The sequence below is a fragment of the Beta vulgaris genome, chromosome 5 (assembly GCF_026745355.1).
Source record: "Beta vulgaris subsp. vulgaris cultivar EL10 chromosome 5, EL10.2, whole genome shotgun sequence".
Lineage (NCBI taxonomy): Eukaryota > Viridiplantae > Streptophyta > Magnoliopsida > Caryophyllales > Amaranthaceae > Beta > Beta vulgaris.
The window spans coordinates 53030061-53054150 of NC_079206.1; the positions used below are offsets into that span (position 1 = coordinate 53030061).

Consider the following 24090-nt stretch of genomic DNA (forward strand, 5'->3'; position numbering starts at 1 on the left):
ACACATGGCACTCCCTTACTTTTGAACTTGTCTTGTTCCCTGCTAGGGTTCCTAGCAACAGCAAGGCACCCAAAGGTTTTAAGGTGTGAGTAGGTAGGTGTTCTTTTATACAGGATTTCAAAAGGACTTAGGTTGTTTAAGACAGGTGTGGGTAGTCTATTAGTTATGTGAACAGCACACATCACACAATCTCCCCAGTACTGAAGTGGAAGCCCACTTTGAAATCTCAGGGCCCTTGACATTTCTAGGATGTTTCTATGCTTCCTCTCTGCCCTGCCATTCTGTTCAGGCCTATCCACACAACTAGTTTGATGTATGATTCCCATTTTTGCAAAGAATGGTCTGCATTGCTTATCATCAAACTCAAGGGCATTATCACTTCTCAACACCTTCACTTTCTTCTCAAACTGAGTCAATGCCATATGAACAAAGTTCTCAATAGCTTCAAAGGCATTTGACTTGTGTTTTAATAAATGCACCCATGTAACTCTGCTGTAATCATCTACTATTGTTAAGAAGTATCTTTGATTGTGCCTGGTTGCCAGCTTGTATGGACCCCATATATCTATATGGATTAGTTCAAATAGTTGAGATGCTCTTGATTCACTCAAACTGAATGGAAGTTTGGTGAATCTTGCAAGAGGACAAGTGATGCATATGTCACTTTGTTCAGTTTTAAATCCTACAAGACCCTTGATCTTGCTGATTCTCCTTACTGGTGCATGTCCCAGCCTCCAATGCCACAATGTGGTCCCACTGATCCTAGGGACATCAATTATGGTGTCTGGCACTTTCACACTTCCACTTGCATTCATTGCAAGGTTTTTTTCACTTCTCTGCAGCATATCTTGCTCCTTCATACCTCTTCTTTTCCATTCATCCACTATTTCACTCAGTGGTTTATCAATTAAATAGTACAGTCCATGCATGGCCTTTCCTACTCCCAGGACTCTTTTGCTCTTCTTGCCATGTATGATACAGAACTCAGAGAAGAAATCCACTTAGCAATCTTCATCTCTTGCAAGTTTCTGAACAGATAGAAGGTTGTGCTTGAATGTTGGAATGTAAAGCATATTCTTGAGTCTCAGTTCACATTTCAGCACAGCTTCACCACTATGAGTAATCATAGTAGTTTCACCAGTGGGTAGGTTTATGTTCTGCTCTACCTTCATCTGAGTTGCATTCTTTATCATGCTCAGGGACCCAGTCATATGATCTGAGGCCCCTGAGTCTATTATCCATTCAGATCTTACACAATCAGCTAAATTGCAGCTCACCATACCTGCATAACTATAATCCATTTCCTCTTCAGTGTCTGAGCCATGATTCCTGGAAGGAGTTGGCAACATTCTCATCAGCTGCTCAAGCTGTTGTGGTGTGATGCTTGCACTGCTTGCTGCATTTGAGCTGCTATCCATATTGCTTCTCACATTAGCAGCACTTCTTCCACCCCTATTACTCCTTCCACCTCTATTCCATCTGCCTCCTCTGCCTATGTTCCATGGCTCCCTTGCCTTTTCTTTTCCTTCTCTTCCAAACCTAGGATGTCTGCTTGGATATCTACTCATTCTCCAGCATTTTTCTTTAGTGTGTCCTACTTTTCCACACTCTCCACAGGTCATTTCACTACTCTTGCTTAGCATAGCTATAGCCTCAATCTCTTCTTTCACAGGCTTCAGAACTTCTCTCTGGCTTTCTTCTTGATGAAGATAGCTACATGCTACATCTACTGATGGCAGAGGACTCATCATTAGAAGGTGACTTCTTTGAACAGCATACACTTCCTCCAGCCCATTAAGCAATTGAAACAACCTTTGTTCTTCTTGCTGTTCATTCATGGCCTTGACAAATGCATTGATTTCATTTGTCATGGTGGTAATAGGTGGCAAGCTGTTTAGTGACTCAAGCTCTTCCCATACACCTCTCATTTCTGTATAGTAGTCTGTTATGCTCCTCTCACCTTGTTTGGTTTCATACAGCTGTTTACATAGCTTATACTTTCTTGACCCATTGGTCACTTCATATCTTTTTTCAAGTTGTTTCCACATCTCACATGAGCTATTCAGGAACATAATAGATTTTTTAATAGACTCACTAACATTTCCTATGATCCAAGATATCACCATGCTATTGCAAGTATCCCAAGCCTCTTGCTTAACATTATCAGTTGCATCACGTTTTACAGTTCCAGTTACAAACCCCAGTTTTCTCTTAGAGGCTAAACCTATTTCCAGGGATCTCTTCCAGGATCTATAGTTCATGGATCCCTGAAGTTTTTCTACATTTATGGAACTACTCCCATCTGAGGGATGTAAGTATAATGGATTTGAGCTATCTATTCCAGGCACCATTTCTTTATATATTTAGAACTTAATGAGAGATAGATGATTCACCACACACCTTAACTCACAGAATAAAATAAAGCTGAAGTTTTTAAAGACACAGACTTTATGTATACTAAGGACTTACAGAATGAAATCATCGTTTGAAGAGAACACAACAACCTTGCTCTGATACCATGATGACATTCATAGTGTCACTAGAGAGCTTCAATGAAACAGTAATTGTTCTCTCAATGTCAGCAGATTTCTCATTCATTCATTCTTCCTAGCCGTCATACAAACATGTGAGACCTTATATAGGCAGCACATTGTGGATCCCTAGGTCATGGAATCAAGTGTCCTCTCACAGTGAGACACATATACAATCTGACATTTAGCTAGCAGACAAACAACATTAAGCTGGCAAAACAAAATAGAATCAGGACCACACTACTACGTTATATGTCCTATATTAGCTACCCTACACCAGCAGCATAATATAATTCCCTCTAGGAATGTACACCTCTTTAACAATATATTTTCTAAGAACTGCACCTAAAGAGGAAAATAATTCTTTAAAAATATGAACTTTTATGTTGAACCAAACAACCTTTTAATAAAAAACAATATCATATCGAAAAAAATAAAATTATATATATATATGAAATATAAAAAAAACATAACGACAGAATAATTATGTAAATTGGATGATAAATATCTTCAATCATTCTTGGTGGGAGATCATGTTACAAGATTATGTTTTTGTAGTAAAAAGTAGGATAACAATCTTAACGACAGCAACAAGAAATGAGCACACTTCGAGAACAAACTATCAAGTCATTTCATCAAAATATATTAAAAACCATCATTAGAATCCATTCAAGAGCTGAAATTATTAAAATCAATTATAAAATATACTTCCTCCGTTTCTAAATAAGTGCAACACTCCTTGTTTTCACGTTTGCCAATGCATTATTTTAACCATTAATATCTTCAATTATCAATAAGTAAAAATTATAAAAAGTTGATATTAAAAAAATTCACATTCAGACGAATCTAACAAGATCCCACATGATTATGTTTTTCCTAAAATGTAAATCGCCAAAGCTAATTAAAATTTAAACTGTGAATAGTAAACACTATGCAAATGTTGCACTTATTTAGAAACGGAGGAAGTATACTCCAACAGTCCAAAATTCCAAAAATTGAAAAAAAAAATGAACAAAAGTTAAAAACCTAGGTTAGCCAACAATATACATATAGCACACCCAGATTAATTAATATATATATTATAAATAGTAGTATACTACAAACAAAAACACCCATTAATCAACCCTAATAAGTAATAAACACCCAACAAATGAGTTTTGAAAAATAAGAAAAGGCTGGTAGTAAAAAAAAAAAATTTTACATCCATGCACAATTGCTTATATATAATTTCCCCTTATAATTGTAAATTTTTTTTCAGATGTTAATAAAAAAAATTAAAATTAAGGAAGAAAAAGAGGGAGGTGACTAGTAGTAGAATCAGACCATTGATGATCATGATGATGTGCGGCTGTGATTGACTCATTCCAGTAACTTTGATGATGATCAACGGTGGAATTATCAGGTACATGATCAAAGAAACCTTGATTATTTCCAGCCGTTAAATTCCAATCTAGTGTAGAAAGGCCCACATTACTTCCCCTGTTCTGCAAAATATCTTCAATCCTAACCGTCTGATCTACAAGATCAATAGAAGAAGTACCTCCAATTTTATCTTCATCTTGATGGACCCCACATATCTTCCCCATATCCCACTCTTGATTCTGCATATACTCAGTAAACGACGTCGCTGCAGCAGCAACATCAGAAGAACAACTATTATCATTACTAATATTAGTAATGTTATGGTTAATATTAGTATGGAACCTCCTTTGAGCTTGTAATAAGTACGCCGAACTCTCGTCGTCGTTATTGGATTGCCCAGACCCATTTTCAGTTCCGTTAAATTTATCAGCAGTATTGTCTTGGGGGATTAGGTTGATAAACCCATCAGAAGAAAATATATCCGACGACAGCTCGGAATTCTCCACTTCCGGAATCTGAAACAAACCACCGCGTACGGTGGGGGGAGTGGAGGAGCTTTCGCTACTCGAATGCGAAACCCGCGCAGTTTTATTATTATTACTAGTAGCGGCGTTATCGGAAGGACTAGAGGCAGAAGATGATTGTCTGTTAATACCTTTACTATTCTTTGATGATCTTTTGGACTTGCGGCAGCCACCACCAACAGGTACGTTACGAAGAACGCCACCTTTAGTCCAGTAACGGCGACAGTTCTTGCAAAAGTGGCGAGGTTGAGAGAGATTGTAGTTGTTGTAGTAACAGAATTTGGTGTTTAAGGAGTCACACCTCGGACATTTCAAAGCCTGTTGGTGTGGTGGAGGTTGTAATGGGAACTGATTTTGGTAGGTTTGTAGTTGCTCTAATTGGGTTGGTCTTTTTAGCAACACCCTACCTCCGACTACTCCGTCGCCGTTGATTGGCTGCACGTCTTGCATTTGGGGGGAAAGAAAGAGATAATAATAATAAGGATGATATTTGTAGAATTAGGTGAATTATTAACCTCTCAAAGAAGAGAAAATAGAGATGATATAGTCAAACGAGTGTGTTTTTTTCTTCACATGAGTTAGGAGTTAGGAGTAGTGAATGAGAGATATTGGAGGAGAGTGAAAACAGTTAAGATGAGGTAGTAATGATGATTGATGGATGGAGTAAGAGTAGAGTATGAGTAGAGGGAGTGGCACTAGGACTGGGACCGTACAAGCTAATTCTAAATCTTTTATCCCATGTTTTTACTATCATTTGTATCATTTAGGTTATGTTTCATTCAACTTATTTTAACTTGTATGAAATTATTTTATTTAATATGAAATTATCTTATTTGAATTTATTTTAGCTGTTTTTTGAGCTTATCTTATTTTAAGTTATCTGCCTATCTTATCTAAATTTATTTTATCTTGTCGTATGTACTTATATATTAATTGTGTCGTCTTATGTAGTTAGTCCCTTTTAATCAACCTTTTGATTTTATCTTATTTGAAATTTTTTTGATCTGAAATAAGTTAAAATAAGATGAACATAACGAAGTCTTACTTTTATTGCTCTACGTTATTAAATTTTATTTAATTATTGGTTATAAATGGTGATAATATGGTAATTAGTATACTTCCTCCGTCGATTTTTAATTGCTACATTGTTTTGACACAATTCTAAAGACATTTTTTAACCCTTAATATCTCTTAGTTCCTTAAAATAAGTATTATAAATAATTAATATTATAAATCTACACACCGGGACGAATCTAACAAGACCACATATGAGTCTATTTTTACTTATAAAGAAATAAAAATAATCGTTCAAAGGTGGTAGTTGAAATTTCGAAAATAAAAATGTACCAATTAAAAAGAAGTAGATGGAGTATTAAATTACATTACTATTGTTTATGATCATTAACCAAATGTACCGTGAGTAGTTTGGATAATGGTACAAATAGGTGAGATATAAGGGTGTTTGACAATTAGAATTTTGGAGCAAAAAGAGAGTTTTGGACCATTTATTAGAGTTTTGACTAGTCAAAAACTCTAAAAGAGGTGTTTGGTAAAAAAAAGTTTTAGAGAAAGTTTTGGAAAACAAGCTCGCAAATAAAAAAGCTCCTAATAGGAGCTTTTTCTTCAGAGGATTAGGTAAAAATATGTTTCAACGACTTTTTTGTCTTTAATAATAATACTACACATATGTATTAAAATGTCTATAAATGTCATTTCGCACAAACACATATGTATCAGTTAATTGTTACCAAACACATTTATATAGGACTGGCAAAAGTTGACCCAATCCGAGAACTCAACCCAAACCTAACCCGAAATAATGAGTTGGTTGAAGTTTATGACCCGTTTAACTAAATAGGTTATCTTGAATCCAACTTGAAAACTAAACGGGTTAGGTTTGGGTTGAAAATTTCAACCCAAATATAACCCGCCTAACCCTTTAAATTTATTTCGTCAAATTCAGGCAAGGGCAATAAAATGCCTTTTCTGGGCGAAGCTAGCTCAATTGAAAAATGTATATAGAAATGAAAACCCTTGAAAATGATTTTTTTTTGTTTATTCCCCTCTTTGTATCTTTCTCTGTCCATTGTATTTACTCAATTCTGTTTGCAAATCTGATATCTCATTTCTCATCAATAGACATCCAAAAAAATTGAGTATACATCAATACAAAACCAGTCATATTGATCTTGTAAAACCAGAATCGTGAGAAGAGAGCTAGCGTGAAAAAGAGTAAGGGCGAAAAATAAACTCATAAATTAGCCTAATTCATATTATAATTGAAATGGAAGTCATTGTTATAACTTCAATACTAAAGATATAGAATAAGATATACGAAGGCTATAGAAAAGGACTCAATAAATTATTGGCAAAAGTTATTGGAGCTTAATGTTCGAAATTAATTATATATTTTTTCTTGCATAATTCTCACCATAGTTATTTTTGAAATTCGGAAGAAAATTTCAATTACGTTTATAAACAGGTCGAGTTCGAGTTGGAATTTCTGACCTATTTAGGTAAACTGGTCGGGTTCGGATTTCGGGAGTGCTGATCCATTTATGTAAATATGTCAACATGAATTTGACCCGACCCGACCTAATTATCAATCCTACATCTATAAATAAAAATTGTCAAATTTATTCAACAAAAAGTTAAAACTTTAATAGCAAAATCTAAACGATAACCGTTATAAACTATAAACACTATTTGTTTAACAGTGATAGAGGATTTGTTTTCCATGAAGAGAGGGGGGTGGGGATACACAGCCGTCGGTAGAGCACACGTGGACGGGGAAGATTGAGAGGAGGGGTGTGTGATGTCCACAAATCAAGGATTGTCGAGTTGTCGGCCACCTCGAGAGGAGAGAGAGAGAAAGGGGGGAAATTGCTTAGATGGGTGATCTATGATAGTGTGTGTAGGAGGAGAATGGGGTTAAGTTTCAAATGGAGGAGAGTGTGGCACGTCGGCTAGTTTGATTCGTGACTTGTAAATGTTATCAGGTTCATGCAAATTGCAAATGCAATATATGATTCCACTAACTGATCTGTACAAACTAGTGCTTTTGTCATCTTTCTTAATGTGAGAAATTGCCAATTTGGATTCTTGAATAATGTTGAATAAGTCAAGAAGATATTGTTGTTTTCATTTGTAATACTCGTTTAGTTTCATAGAATGGACAATTTTAGTTCCCAACTTCCCATTATGTCCATTCTTATGTCGATAGAGGTATTATGGATTTGGTAGAGAGTGAATGGTAATTTAGTGATTAAAGTTCTTTTTCCGATTTTAAGAAGTTTTGAGATCGATTTTCGCTCTACATAAGTTGAGAATCCCCTTATTCCTTTTAACTTGTTAAGATTTCTCCTTATCTTATTAAAAACAAAAATCCTGAAATTGATATTAAATTATAGTGTATTCTTAATTTCTATAAAAAAAAGAATTTTCTTTCCCTTCTCTCAGCAAACCGTCACTCTACAATATGTAGTTGAGTGCTTAAAATTTCTGACAACCCGAGTTCATATTAAACCCTTATAAAGTTAAAGTGATACCACCAAACATCTCTTAGTATTAAGGAAGAGGTGGTAGCTCAGTGAAGTATCATCCCGAATTACAAGATATTGTCCAGGGTGCGAATCATCATCCCAACAATATATTGTGACATTTACTTCTGGGTTGTTTAGCCTTGTACCCAACTTTTGAGCTGATGTGCCCTACATGCTAGTAGTCTAGCAATGGTTTGATTTCGAACCAATTATTTTTTTAATAAAAAAAATATCTCTTCGTACTAACAGACACATGAGAAATTAGTAATACACACTAACACACCTATAGATGAATGTGTATTTATACTAAGACTTTCATATAATTCTTGTCGCAACAAACTTTGGACTTGCTTTGTGCTTTTGGCGTAAAGATGCTAGTTTTAAAATCTGATTGGATTTCTCATCTCCTTGCCTTTGAGGTATGAAAGGTTAAAAATAAAAGACAATTATTGACATGTGTTGAGTTTCTTGATAAGGTGGTCAAAATTTAATTTTCTGAAATCTTATTCTAAAGATCTAGGTAGATTGAAGTTTCAACAGCTTATGATCCACAAAAACAACAAAAACAAGATGAGTTATTGGTTTGCCCAAGTTTTGACTCGACCGGCTAACATTTTCAAGTAACCCAAAAACGACCAACCCTGATACGTTAGTCAGTGACTCACACTATCTTAACTTTCCCAATAACCAAGTCCATGGCCAACTTTTTCCAACTTTCCAATCTTTTTGTTTCAATATTGTTTGTGGTGTTGATCTCGAATCCCCGTGCCGCTGTCTCTTATTACCAATCTAGCCCATGGCGGTTGGATTGGATCGTATATGCTAGAAGCAACTATTCTCCAAATTATCCTTTTGAAACATGAAAGGATAGGAGTTAGCTCAAATGGGTAGAGCCCTCCTCTTTGTCCCTTAACCTCAGGAGTTCGATTCTTACCCCCAACATTATGTATGTTGGGGTATTTTCTTAACATGTTATACATGCCTTACCAGCCAATGTATTGGTGTTTCCTACAGACTAATAGCCTTGTGCCCTTGTAGGGGTTAGCCCTTGAACTAACTTAATTTTCTAATTAAAAAAAAATTCTTTTGAAACATGGAGTTTGTTTTTGAATTTGTAATCAGATTTAATTTTCCTTCTTCTTGTTTTAAAGTTTGTGTAGGTTTGTACAATCAATCTTGAATATTATAAATGAATCCTTCTTATAGGTTTATTGTCTTAACTAATATATCTTTTATGAAGTATAATTACCTAGATGAAGATTACTACTAGGTACCATGTTTTCATTACCATAATCAGCCGAATTATCAATGTTAAGGATTAATGCCGACCATTACACAGATAACCACTTTATACCTAAACAAGAATCAAAAGTCACAACTTATAACTAAAAATGTTTGATATACTATGCCAACATTGTATGCAACCTAAAAGTACTATATCGAAAGTTTAACATCAACTTCATTGATCAACCAATGCGGCGGTGCCTTCACTTAAAATTCAATACAATATCATTACGCCATGAAAGGCTCTCCTTAATTATCCTCTCTACATCCCTTCATTCATTGATAGTGAAAATTAAAACTCAAAATGACATACTATATGACATATGTCATTGCTTGTATAAACAGACTATTGATGTAAATATGCCCACATGCACATGGGACGGTGTGGGGGTCTATTCCCTTTACTTGTAGCACTTCTGGTATATGTCCACATCTTACTCTCTCTTACAATATTTCATAACTTATGCATCTTCAATGATATACATATAGGCAGCTATTCATTCCTTTCTTTGGCTAGGCAAATCTTTTGGATTATTGTGTATATTTGTTGCATCCTAAGTTCATTCCCAAGTGTTTCTAATACACACTAATTTTACTTCATATTTCTCTATCCTAAAGGATTGGAAAAGATATGGACTTTTGGAAGTCATTAGCTTAAAGGGGTCACAATCAAATACTTCACTTTTTTGTTTCTTTTTTCTCCTAAACAATCATTATAACAGAAATATTTTTATACAATCGTTTTATATTGGGTAGTATTTGCTAAATGATTTTTGGGTGATTATCTTTCCTTGACTTTTAGCTTTTTCATATGATTAACTAGACTGAAAAGCGTTTGAAAATGACTTTTGGGATAGATGAAAAGCCAATAATTGATTTTAGTAATTTTTATTGTCTATTAACTAATCAAATAATTTTAGAATTCTTTTCCAATTAGTATTCTCTCCGTTTTGATCTCTCGCTCTTCTTTTTTGAAATCTTTTAAGAGACAAAAAAATCAAATTAAAAAGAACAAAAGATAATATAGGGAATACAACTTCTTAAGCCTGAAATGTAAGAGAATTACATCGTCACGTGATATAACATGCACATACAAAATCTTCTCTCATTTTTCAATCTATTGTTATTCTTTATTTATATTTACTTGTTTATTTTGGATATACTACCTCCGTTTCCTAAAGATCTTCCTCGTTACTGTTCCTACAGATACCAAGGAGGATCCATTTGTGTGGGGTATGGGGTGGGTAAAGTAAGAGAGAGAGGGGGGGTTAAGATAAATAAACAAATAAAAATGGGTTAAAGTAGGAGAGAGAAAGGGAGTAAAATTGAATTAATAATGTAATGGTTGACCATATAATAGGGACATAAGATGGTAAAAAGGGATTTTTTTTCCAAATAAGGAATAAATTAAAAGAGGAAAGATCTTTTAAAAACGCACTTAAACGAAAAAAGAGAAGATCTTTAGGAAACGGATGAAGTATTAATTGTCTCATTCATTAAAAAAAGCTCCTAAAGCAAAATTCTCTTGTCAAACAAGCTGACATAAAAGTCCATGACTATTTCGAAGAGCGTCTAAAAATTCAGCAGTTTTTTAAGTAATCAATTTATGCGCTTCTAATCAATTTATTGGCAACTAATATAAAAAGACAGACAATGTTGAGATTAAAGAAATTTGTCATTTGTAGTACATAAAATTGCACGTTACTATCTAAACCCACCAACAACTACATGAGTGGTTAAAGGCCTCCTTCTACTAAGGCCTAGTCGGTGGGTGAAGAGACACCCACTTATGATTTATCGATGGGCCCCCATATGTGCTCATGGACTTGGGCCCGCCCCACCACCCAATTAGGACGTTGCACTCAAGTACAAATGACTCTACAATAGTAGATCTTGTTTTTTTATCCGAGTGTTTGGTTAAATTATACGGGTACTGCTCTAGTTCTATGCTACTATGTCTGATAACCTTTCTAGTTTCTACTATATCTGTGACAGATACTTGTTTTATGGACAATTAGCCAAACAGGTAATTTAACTTAGCATGAAGTTTTTGTTACATTGGTACAATGGTATTTATTTTGTCAACAGCGACAAATAAGTATTATTATGAGCATGATGATCCCTATGTAGACTTGATTATGAAAGACTATATTCTATTACGTATTGGGGTTTTGATATATGCAGCTTTTAGGATTGCAAATAAACATTAAGCATATTTTCTGAAATGTATTATTTGAGGAAGTAATTTAATTGCGTTAGCTTCTTATATGCAACCCTTTATTTGCCTATTTATTATTAATTGCTAGTTTTGATCCGAACCGTATATTATTAACATTTTGATATATTTGTCTCAAATTAACTTTAGCTTTCAAGTTTTTACGAGAAATTAGCTTATTAAAAATTTGTTGTCCCAAACTATTTTACTTTTGCCATTTTGTTGTTGATAGCTGAGTATCTTATATCGGTTTTCGGCGTTAGACTTCTTTTCCAGCTTTTTTTAATGTCATGTAATACAGGGGCGGACCCACTATGGGTTCACTGGGTTCAGTTGAACCCATAGTGGATCATATAAATTTCTATTACTGCTGTGTTGTATCAAAGAAAGAACTTTGCCTTGGTGGTCATAAGCCTAAGTTAAAGTTTGTAGCTTGTAGATTGTCTTCGGTTCGATCCTTTTACTGGGAAAAAACTTCCCTTTTGCAATTATATTTTTATTGAAATCATTTGAGGCTTCAATTTTGTTTGTTTACTGCAGTAGGTCAACTCTCACTCTAAGATCATGGTTGCTAGCTTGTGCATTGCCTCACAGTAACGTGTTTAAGAGTAATTTATAATTTGTGAGATTGTGTAATTGTTAGGTTCTTTTTCTTAATTCTTTTCTTTGCTTCGTTTTAGCCAAAAGCAAAACAGAACAGTAAAAATTTCTCCAACATAGATTTGATGATGGGGGTTTATATATATTTTTTATTTGAAATCATATAACTATGTTCTATCTACTTTTATATTTTAATGTTATAATGCCAGATGGTATATTATTTCGCTATTTCATCCGATTATCTCGAGATTATTACTCAAATAAATAATGTTTTACCTTACTTATATTAAAATTATTTGTAATTCAACGTCAAGCACTCGTGCTCGGAAAGTATACGTGTCCAATAATCAGAATCAAAAATTTAGTGAAACTTCTCCATAATTTTGGCCCAAAATGAAGTGTTTAAGGGGCAGATTGTCTTTGAGCGCCTTAAACTTATATAGGTGTGATAAATGGTGATTTGTTTGTTTTCGAACCCGTAGGTTCAAATTTCTCGATACGCCACTGATGTAATATCACTTGTGCTCTTCAAAGCCTTTTTTTTTCAATTTTCTAACCTTATTTTTCTCATTTCACTATGCGCTCTCACTCTCTCTCATATATATTTCGACACGTTGTACCACAAATCAACCATTAAATTCCTCTTCTAATACTTAAACTAAAATTGAAACAATCACCCTCTCAATCACACTCTCGGTCTCCTCGTATCTCAAACAATAATTTCCACAAATGTAATTTTATTTCCTCCCACAATTTTGAACTGAAAAAATCAACGACGGAAACTGACATAAGATAACTATCAACAACAAAATGGTAAAAGTAAGGCAGTTTGAAACAACATATTTTTTAAGCTAGTTTCTCGCAAAAAACATAAAAGTTAAAGATAATTTGAGACAAAAAATACCTATAAATGTAATATATATTGAAATAAAATTATAAAGGGTGTTTAATTTTCTTTAACTTAACTTGTAGAGTCAACCCAAATCATAATTCATACGATTTTGAATCAAAAACAAGTGACCTAAAAGCAAAATAAACCTAAAAATAACCTATATCGTAGAATTTTTTAACCGCAATCAGATTTGACCGACCTACGAAGAAGCCTATCTAAATGTCTTCTTCAGACTTGAATGCACAATGCTGGGAATAGGAAGAGGAATGGGAATAGAACGAGTACACACTGCAGTACACAACAAGATAATACTTGTCGTAACTATCAGTCTATCAATGGCCTTTTCTGTTTATTTGGAAGTTTTCTCTTTTGCATTAATTGCTGCCCATCTTTTGCATCATTTTCACCTTCTGAGAAAATGAAATTACTTTTGTCCATGTTTAATTTAAACTCCCTTTTTTACTACTACTGTCTACTACTATGAGTCTAAGTCTATAACCTAGTAAAGGACGCCCGTACGCTGATATTTTTGTATGCCTTGCATTTGTTTCTTCTAGAAACCATTATGGATACTATTGGGCTTTCTCAATATCGGAATTGCCTTAGATTTGTTTTCCCCACTTTTTTTTGGAATCCATTAAACGACTAATTCATTAAAGGTCTTTATAACATATATATACACCTAATACATAGGTTTAGCTATTTGTTTTTGGCTTTATTCAATAAAATTGTAATTTTGGTATAGTTAATTATAGATATTATTCTCATAATCGAAATTAGATATACATTAGTGTTTGTTCTATTAGACAATGTTTGGGCTTATTCCCAAGGCTAAACCAGTATCAGCAAGACCAAGGCCCAACAGTTTCCTCAAGGACTCCAGGGGCCCATCTAGGGGGATATCTTCCAGCTTTCAGTTCCTTCCAGCTGGCTTACAGCTGGGAATCCCAAAGCACTATAAATACCCAACATCCTCATCAATGAGAAGGTATTGAATTCTTACCTAACAAACCAGAGCATCTCTCTAGACTTTATCTCTCTAGCTTGATCACTGACTTGAGCGTCGGAGAGGCGATCCCGGAACCACCTCCGGGGCAGTCTAACCTCACCTTTTGCAAGATTCCGGCGTACGGACTATTGACACAGGACATTCAGATCTGACCCGGTATTTTCTTAACAAGGCAGTTAGCATCCTTAATTTCTAGACAGAAACAGACAACAAAGATCGCATTTTTTTCACTTCGTTCAAATAAGAGTTAGACCCGTAAGCAATTCTTATGTTTTTCAGTATGATCTCTATCATCATCTCTATTCCCTTTATCAATTCTCTTATCCCACCTAGATCTATGAATTTTTCTATCAATATTTGAATTTTTCGCCAATTGCAGCCTTTTGTAGTTGCGAGTTTGTTAATTGCAGCCTATTCATTTCAAACTCTTCAATTGCAGTCTCATAAATTCAAGGTACCTTTAAGTTGCATCCCAATTTGGATTTGAGGCCAAAGATGACGTCATGATTAACCATGGTTAACCTCCAACGGGAATTTTTTGTCTCAACCCTTTTCCAAAACCCTCGATTTCTCTCTCTCTCTCCTCTGACCTTTATTTACGTTTAATTTATTTCCATCGTTTTTTTCTCTGTTTCTTCTCTCAACCATTAACACATTTGACATTGTTTTTCTCTCTCCTCTACTTCAATTCAGTGCATTTTCATTTGATTTGGTGTGTTGCGCATCATAAGACAAGTTTAGTACAACTAAATTTTTGGTTCTTTTCCCAATTTTTTTGGTTCGGGATTTCAAGGGTTTTTTATTTCAAAATTTTTGGGTGAAACAATTAGGGTTTTTTTATCTCAAAAATTAGGGCTTTTGATTTCAAAACCTAAATAAGTGCAATTGTAATCATGATTTCATACTTATGTGGCATGAATTATGTTTAGAAGGGTAGAGGTTGGAGTCAAGATGGTAAGAGGTGTAATTGTGGGCTGTACATTTCAAAAACGAGAGCTTGGACTAAGGACAATTCCGGGAAAAGGTTTTATGCATGCCCAAACTATGATGCTGACACTAACACAAGGGGACGCAAGTACTTTAAGTGGATTGATGAGGAAGACCCAACAGATTGGCAGAGAGATGTAATATTAGGGCTAATGGAAGACAAGAGACAACTACGCAATGAAGTGGATATGCTCAAGAGGAAACTGAAGGAATCAGTTGCACTTGGAAGGAAGAAGGATACAAACAAAATTATGTTGAAGATGAAGAGGACAAGGGTTAGTTCAGGACTGAAATGTGAGGTTTGGGTAATATGTGCACTTTTGGCCATATTGTTGTTTTGGTACTTTATCTTAACTTGAGATATTTTCAGTCATTGCCACCTATTTTTTAAAATGCCAGCACGGTGATGAGAGCGGATAGAGGAGAGAAGCCAGAGAAAATTGTGGTCTTGGAGAGAGAGGAGAGACAAAATGGAGGTCAGAGGAGAAAGAGGAGAGAAAGCAACTGGAGGTCAGAGGAGAGAGAGAGAAATCGAGGGTTTTGGAAAAGGGTTGAGATAAAATTCCCGTCGGAGGTTAACCATGGTTAACCATGACGTCATCATTGGCCTCAAATCCAAATTGGGCTGCAACTTAAAGGTACCTTGAATTTATGGGGCTGCAATTAGAGAGTTTGAAATGAATAGGCTGCAATTAACAAACTCACAACTATAAAAGGCTGCAATTAGCGAAAAATCCATCAATTTCAACTAATCATTTATGAGAATAATATCTTTAATTGACTATGCCATATTCATCAATTTTTTTGAATAAAACTAAAAGAAAATAGCTAAACCTATGCACAAGGTACATAGATTTGAAAAATCAATTCATTAAATCAGACTGAGTCAAATCTACAATTACAAAAGGAAAAGCATTGTTCCAAACACTCTTACGGTCTTAACCATCTCCATCAAGATAGAATGAGCTAAAAAGTGGGCAAGCTTATTATGTTTCGCTTAACAAAGGAAACACTAATATCATAAATAAAACTAGCATAGGATTTGCCTTTGATTTGTTTTCCAAACTCTTGATGGATTAAAATATATACTCCCTTTATTTTCTAGGTGTGCTTCATATATATATATATACATATATACATATAAATATATACATATATACATATAAATATATACATATATACATATAAATATATATATGTATATATATATATATATGTATATATATATATATATATATATAAATATATACATATATATAAATATATACATATATACATATAAATATATACATATATACATATAAATATATACATATATACATATAAATATATACATATATACATATAAATATATAAATATATAAATATATAAATATATATATATATATATATATATATATATATACATATATACATATAAATATATATACATATAATATATATATATATATATATATATATGTATATAATATATATATGTATATATATATATATATGTATTATATATATATATGTATATATATATATATATACATATATATATATATATACATATATATATATATATACATATATATAATATATACATATATATATATATATATTATATTATAATATATATATATATATATATATATACTAGTTGTTGCTCCGCGTAATTGTGATATTTGCATTTCATTAGCCTTAAGTAGTGAAATATTTATTTAGCAGGTATTCCAAACAGACGGTAAGTACACATGTTGTATTGATTGCATCAGACAAACCAATGAAGTATGATGTGCAAACACAATTTATTTACTCGTTAATTTCATTTGGAAAGAGAATACATAATTAAGTTTATTTGAAGTGCAATTCTAATAGCTAATTTAACAACTTTGATTCAGAACTTGTTGTAAATTTGTAGGTTTCTCGCGTGCCATTGAACTATTTTTGAAACAGAGATGTAATCTATTCCTGTAAGATAGATAGTAGGCTCAACTGCAACACTCTATTTCTAAAAATTTATGCAGTTGTTATTTGGATCAGTAACCTTGTTGTCATTAGTTCACAGAAGATGTGGTAAAGGCCTAGCAAGATGATGTAGATAGACAAGGAATTAGATCAATGGAGCATTTAAATCAAGTATGAGTACGTATGCAAAGTAAGAAAAACTGTAAAGTGCGAGAATGCTTACATTGGTCGATAGATTGCTAACATGTTCGGCTGACATTTTGAAAAGCACTTCACATCTGGCAATCAACTATCCAATCATGAATTATTTGAGCCAAATCATTGTTGTTATCATTATATTTGATATTCGAATTAATTTAAATATAATCAGTATATTGTATGTCAAGCTATATGATAAGATATTTGATGCTTTTTCTCTCAAAAAAAAAAAAGATATTTGATGATTTATACTCACAATTTTAGCCTATATTAGATATAGTTAGGGACGTAGAGTATATTGATGAAAAATATAAGAGAGAAACATTTTATGTTTGATGTTACAGATATATTGGTGAAATATATATATATATATGTGTGTGTGTGTGTGTGTGTGTGTGTGTTGTGTGTTGTGTGTTGTGTGTGTGTGTGTGTGTGGTGTGTGTGTGTGGTGTTGTGTGTGTGTGTGTGTGTGTGTGGGGTGTGTGTGTGTGTGTGTGTGTGTGTGTGTGTGTGTGTGTGTGTGTGTGACCGTGATGCATACATTAAACTATCAGAGTCCCAAACCTACGCTACCTCTTGATCTTTATCCTTCTTCCTATATGTCTATTTCTCGGTCTCCATCCTTCTTCCTATATGTCTATTTCCCGGTCTCTATCCTTCTTCATATATGTGTTTTTGCGAATATAGAAGATCTTTTGAAAGTGCTCCTCTCTTTCCTCCTCTATCCTCTTTCCTGATTGTTATGTTTTTTGTTTATAACGTCAAATACTACATTATCTGCCTCTCTTTTCGTCTCCCTTTTTCTTTCCTTCATTCTCTCGTCTTTATGATTCTTCGAATTTTCAAAAAATCTCTTAGAATTTTTTTTTATCTCATTCTTAATTGCACTCTAAAATAGTCTATTTTAACCCTCCATCTCTTCCACCCTCTTATTTTAATTTCTTATATTTACCCTTTATTCTCTTTCACTCTCTATGTATTACGCTGATTTAATTACATGGATTTGAGGTTTCGAAATTCTTGTCATGCTTTCTCCCTCCTCCTTTCCAATTAATACTTTATAGCTTCACAAGTTATAGAAAATGATTTTTAATGTTACTTATCTTTATCTTAATTACACTCAAATATAGTCTAGGTTAAGACCATCTCTTACTCCCTCTTCTTTCTCTCATCTTTATTCTCATATCCTCCCCCTTCTTTTTACCGTTACCCCATCTTGATTCTTCCTCCTCTCCCCATCGCACACTACTCTTATGTGTTTGTGAATTAACCTTTTCACTTTTGCTTTCAAGGGACAAGATTGCATATACGAAGTGGTTCCACTAAATAACATAAGTAATTCGTTAAAAGTACAATCATATTTGAGGAGGGGGTATTTTAGAGTAAGAGTTCAATAAAACTTTTAACAACAAACTAACAAGCTTAACTAACTATTCCAACAAACTTATTGACTACCTAAACTTCTTGTAACATACTTCCTTGCCTTCTATAAGACTTGCCCTCAAGTCCATTATTGAACATATCTAAGATTTCCTTTAATGTCCATAGCAAATTGTCAATAAGTTTTTGAAAGTTTTTCATTCATTTGCTAACAATTGAATATTCTTGTTAACTTGGACATGTGAAATTTGTAAAGAGATGTTTAACTTATTGTATATGAAGTTGTTGCTTTATGATATTTGATGCTTGCAATTGTAATTTTGATTTTATGTGGAAAAGCAATTGATTATGTTGGATACAAAGATATAGAAGTAAACGGAAGAATTTTAAGAAAATCACTAATACAAAGAACAAAAATGGACAAAATTGATACCAAAAAAGTCTTTTTACTTAGTGAAGCAAAGTACATAAAATTCTATTGCCGAAGAAGCACGAACTAAGCAAGAAAGATTACGTAGAAAAGGCTATTATAATTAACTTAATCACTTAAGAGATACAACAGATTTTACTCCCTCCGTCCCAAAATATAGTTCTCATATCCATTTTGGGTGTCTCAAAATATATAGTTCCCATTAAGAACTAACATTCTTAGTGTTTGAGAAAACTTGTGGATAAGCACTATCATTCTTAATGGTTAAAAAAGGTCAAAGAGGATAAGCACTATCATTATTAGTGGTTAAGAAAGCTTTGAGAACCAATAGATAAGTTACAAATCCCTTGAGAGCCTATTCCTTAAGATTGTGAAAATCGTTTGGAGATTGTTTTATCGGGTAATGATGAACTTCTAGTTAAAGAACCTTTCGGGGTTAAATCCGATCTTAGAACCTAACCAAACTTGATATATGACATAATTGGTATGTCTTAAGGTTAAAATGGTCATTCACCATCAAAATTTACGTGGCTTAATATGGTAAGTTTCTTACATAGTAAGATCTGGCCAGCTGAAATTACAGCTTAGACCTATCCTCAAAGAATGCCTCTTAGCAGCTGCTTGAGTGTCAATCTCTTAAAGATATTTGCATGCATGAAAGCCAACATCTCAAGCTAACATCTCCAACACGAATCACCCAGAAAATCCAAGAAATCAGCCTCACCTAGAAGAGGTTTCCCTCCCCCATGGGTACCGCGAGAACAGGCCCTACAAAAGGGTGTCATGGTTTTTCGTCCTTTTCTCCTAAATTTTCTTCTTCAACACCTACTTCTCTTTACATAGAACTATTCTAAACATAATTTCTTAGTGTTTCAAGCTTTTAGTAGAGTTTTCAAGCTTTGGAAAATTATAGAAAACTTCATAGGAACATAAAACAGGTTGTTGTAAGTACATCTTTGCATCTCTCTTGTACTCAGCTTGTTATTTATGTTCTAATAGCTTGTTTAAACTAATCTTTAGAATTTTTACATATTCAAGGGAAGCTGTAGGAAGAGTAAACCACTTGGGATAAGAAGATTTAAGTGCACTAAGCAACCTAATTGAAGGTACAAACTTAGTTTGGATTGTAACCTAGAGCTTTTCCTACCTGTGGTCAAATGATTGTTTCTTTCTATTTTGAAGTATGATTGTGAAATGAAATATCTTTTGATATGCATAGTAGTATGTGAGTTAAGTTTAGTTAGTTCAGTTCTACAATCTAGAATTATGATTATGAATTGAGGATGTTAGTCGTGTGACGTAGCTAGTGTTGTTATTGAATTTATAGTTGATTATGAATTAAGGATTATGGAATTGGGATGTTAAAGGTTGATAATTTCTAAATTGGGAATTAGTTATTATTATGTTTTTTAGTTTAGACTAGTCTAAGTTTGGTTATTGATTACTGTTGTCGTTGTGAGGTGAGTGTTGGAGGATGACTATGGACTGGAGTACTATTCGGATATTAAGGAATTGGATTGCGGTTCAGGTAACTTTTATGTTCAGTAAAATCATTTACTCATGCCCATGTGTGTGTGTGTGGATCTTTATTCTGTTTTTGATACTTAAGTTCGTACTATGGCCATAGTTATGAATGTATTGATTCTGGAAATATTATTCGATGAATATAAATATGCAAATGTTTTGCTGGCTTAGTTTATGAACCGAAAATAGTAAGTGGGCAAGGTATAGGTGGAGGATGATAACTCTTTTGACCTACTACGGTCGGCTACGCTCCATTGCAAACCTTGGGGTTAGTATTGCTGGGCTCCATAGCGAAGCTTGGAGGTAGCGTTTGTCCTTTGTCCAAAGCCTGTACTTGCCACAGATTTGCTTAAGAGAGTGAGTATGACAACATTGTAACGAGATGAAAATGATTTGAGAAATAAAATGTTTATAACGTGATGAAGTAAAGGTTATGAGTTTTCCACTCATTTTGGAATTTTTTTTTTGTTTTGTATTTCTTCTCTGAATTTACAGGTTTGGTATCAAGAGCTCTAGAATGGAAGTGAAGCAAGATTATGATGTCGTCCTAGATTAAGGATTGAGTTTGTATCTAGATAGTTGATTTGAGAATAGTTATTTATATTTTGTTGTATATAATATTTGGGAATATTAGTCGAGATATTGGTGTAATTGAGGATTTTTTTCCGCTGCGAGTAAATATTTAATTCGAGGTTTATTAAGCATTGATTGTGATTGGTAAATCTTAAGTGTGCTTAGCTAGCAGCTCCGGAATCGGGATGTTACAGCAGATGAAGGAAACTTTGACTAATAATGGTCTTGCAATTTAATTGGAATCTCTTAATTAATGTTTCAGCTAGACCATTTTGTGTGTGAACATGTTGAACCGAGTTTCCACAACAATTCCACTTGACATGTAATATTCGTTAAATAATGTTTGGGATGTAAATTCCCCTGCATGGTCAAGCCTCAATTTCTTCATTGTGTGGTATGAAAATTGAGTTCTTAATCGAATAATTAGAGCAAGAAGTTTTGCAAAAACAACATTTTTTGCTTGACAATGCAAAATACTCACATGTGACCATCGTACGTGTTGAGGTATCGATTAATACAATGGAGTATCGGAATGGTCTACGTGGAAGATTAATTGGCCCATAATATCTCCTTGTATTCTCTTTAAAAATTCAAATGTTGAGTTGTAAGTTTATTTATAGAAGGTGTTGTTATCAATTTGCCAAGAGAACATGCAACACATGATAATTCATTCGACGATTTGGGAACTCTTATGTTACTTATCGAATGTCCAATTGAATTCTCGATTATTTTCTACATCATTCCTGTGCCAGGATGACCTAAACGACATACCATAAAGTAATAAATGTTTTGTCTTCTAATTTTCACTTAGAGATCATATTTATTTCAATTGGACGTATATCAATAAGATATAATCCTAATATATACGCTAGCAGTTTTTCATACTTATAAATTTCTTGCACATTTATGTTCAGTGATACACATACATTCCTTTTGGCTATCCATCATTGTTTCCAGATGATAACCATTTTCACGCACATCTCGTAAACTTATCAGATTTTTTCTAGATTGACTCTAGTATAGTGCATCATTAATGATTATTTTTGTCCCATTTGGGAACATTATGCAAGCCTTTCTGAAGCCTTATATTAATTTGGATATCCTGGATATGGTGTTAACATTAGCTTTGGACATTACCAATTCTGAAAATTAATCCTTGTTTTTCAATATGGTATATGTTGTTCCACTATCCAAAAGGCATTGATAAGCATTTCCAACTTGATCCACAATTACAGAGTAAATAAACATAAAGTTAGTTTAAGAGAAATCAAGTACATATTTTATTGATAGTATTGAAGTACACTGTTGACCCTTGAGTTTTGAAGATGACCTAACCACAAAAGACATATTATATTTTATTTATGTTGTTGCAAGGTAATTCATGCTCGAGCTAAGAGAATACTTGATTGAAGATTAAAGCGGAGAATTAATCAAGATCGAAGTAAAGATGTTCGAGAATTGAAGAATCAAGCATGGAATGAAGATTAGAATACATTAGGGTATTTATTAATCTTCTTGTTAAGGTTGAGTAATAGCTTTATTAAGTTCGTGGTGAATTCTCAAAGGAACTTGGTTTGTTCCCATGAAAGGAACAGACCTGGCACTATAGGAACAAGGCTTAGGAACAAGACTTAATAATTAGGGAACAAGACTTTAAAACTAATTTAGGAACTTCTAAGTGACTAATATAGTTGTTAGAGTTTTTAGGGATAATTTGACTAAGATCCATAATTTTAGGAAGTTAGTTTAAGTTTGTTAGGAAAAGATTTTAAATAGATTTTCTGATTTTAAAATAACTGATTTTCAAATCTTATCTTTTTAAAATATATTTTATCTTTTACATTTTATTTAAAAGATTTAGTTTTCGAAAATATATTATTTCCGGTTTTTAAAATGTTTCGGATTTTTGAAATAAAAAATATTTTCCGGTTTTTATAAAAAGATTTTGAAAAAGATTTTTTCCTAAAAACTAGCTAAAGGATTTTTATTTATTTAAAATTCTAGCTTACACGCCTAAAGATTTACTGCTTCAGTTTATGGAGTTAGTGGATTTAGTGGCTAAGTTAATTATCCTCCAAGTATTTAATTAAATTAAATAAGATTAATTATTCTCCAAGTTTGCAAAACCACGTATTGTTACTGCTTCTATGAATGAAGTATGGATTAGTGGATGATGTACATGACTTGAATAATAATTTAATTTAATTAATTAATTAGAATCATGGAGAACATGTGATAATGGTCTAAGTTAGTGGAAATCATGTCTTGTCTTAAGTCTATAAATAGGCGCCTAATTCATTGAGAAAAATTGTGTCTGACTTAGTTAATTTGTCTTAAGTTATCTAAAGTGTCAGTGCCTTTCCTTAAGAGAATTCATACTTACATTAATCGAGTTTTTATATTTTCCATTGTTTTACAAAGTGTATTTTTGAGAAAAAGGGTTTGAGTGAACTCTTGTAAGTGTGAGAAAGCTTTGAGTGAAGCAAGAGAAAGAGAAAGAGAAAGAGAAAGGAACTTCGAGTGAAGTTTGAGAGAAAAGTCAGTTGTTGGGAACTGTCGTTGGGAACTTGAGTTGAGTGACTTAAGTTGAGAATCGAGAGAAAAGTAATAGGTTGTAATCAGAGTTGTTTTGGCCTATTATAGTGGAAAGTTGTTTAAAATCCCTTGTGGTCGAGGTTGTTTCTTCCTACTAGGCCTAGGAAGTTTTTCCTCGTAAACTCTCGTGTTCCCATTGTTTGTTCCCAAGTTTACTTTTAATTCCGCAAAAAGTAGTGCTTATTCTCTCACTATAATTCACCCCCCCTCTTATAGTGCTCATATTATACAACAATTGGTATCAGAGCGGGAACTCTAATATTCAGGAAACCCTGTTGAGTTCAAGATCTTGAAAAATATGAATACTAGAGAGAAACTGGAAGAAGGGTACTCTACGCAGAGGCCACCAATGTTCAATGGTAAGTTTTACACTTACTGGAAGAACAGAATGGAGATCTTTATCAAAGCCGACAATTACCAGGTATGGAGAGTCATAGAGGTAGGTGATTTTGAAGTCACTACCACTAATGACATGAATAATGAGGTAATTCCTA

The 24090-nt window shown here is 33.4% G+C and overlaps 2 protein-coding genes across 2 annotated transcripts; both read right to left on the reverse strand.

The window, feature by feature from the left end:
- Positions 1 to 1001: 1001 nt before the first annotated feature.
- Positions 1002 to 2351, reverse strand: LOC125497700 (uncharacterized). Its single transcript, XM_048645360.2, has one exon. The coding sequence runs from the start codon at positions 2349 to 2351 to the stop codon at positions 1002 to 1004; it is 1350 nt and encodes a 449-aa protein (XP_048501317.2).
- A 1243-nt stretch (positions 2352 to 3594) lies between these two features.
- LOC104893936 (dof zinc finger protein DOF5.4) lies at positions 3595 to 5081 on the reverse strand. Its single transcript, XM_010680077.4, has one exon. The coding sequence runs from the start codon at positions 4865 to 4867 to the stop codon at positions 3812 to 3814; it is 1056 nt and encodes a 351-aa protein (XP_010678379.1). The 5' UTR covers positions 4868 to 5081; the 3' UTR covers positions 3595 to 3811.
- Between the last annotated feature and the right edge of the window lie 19009 nt (positions 5082 to 24090).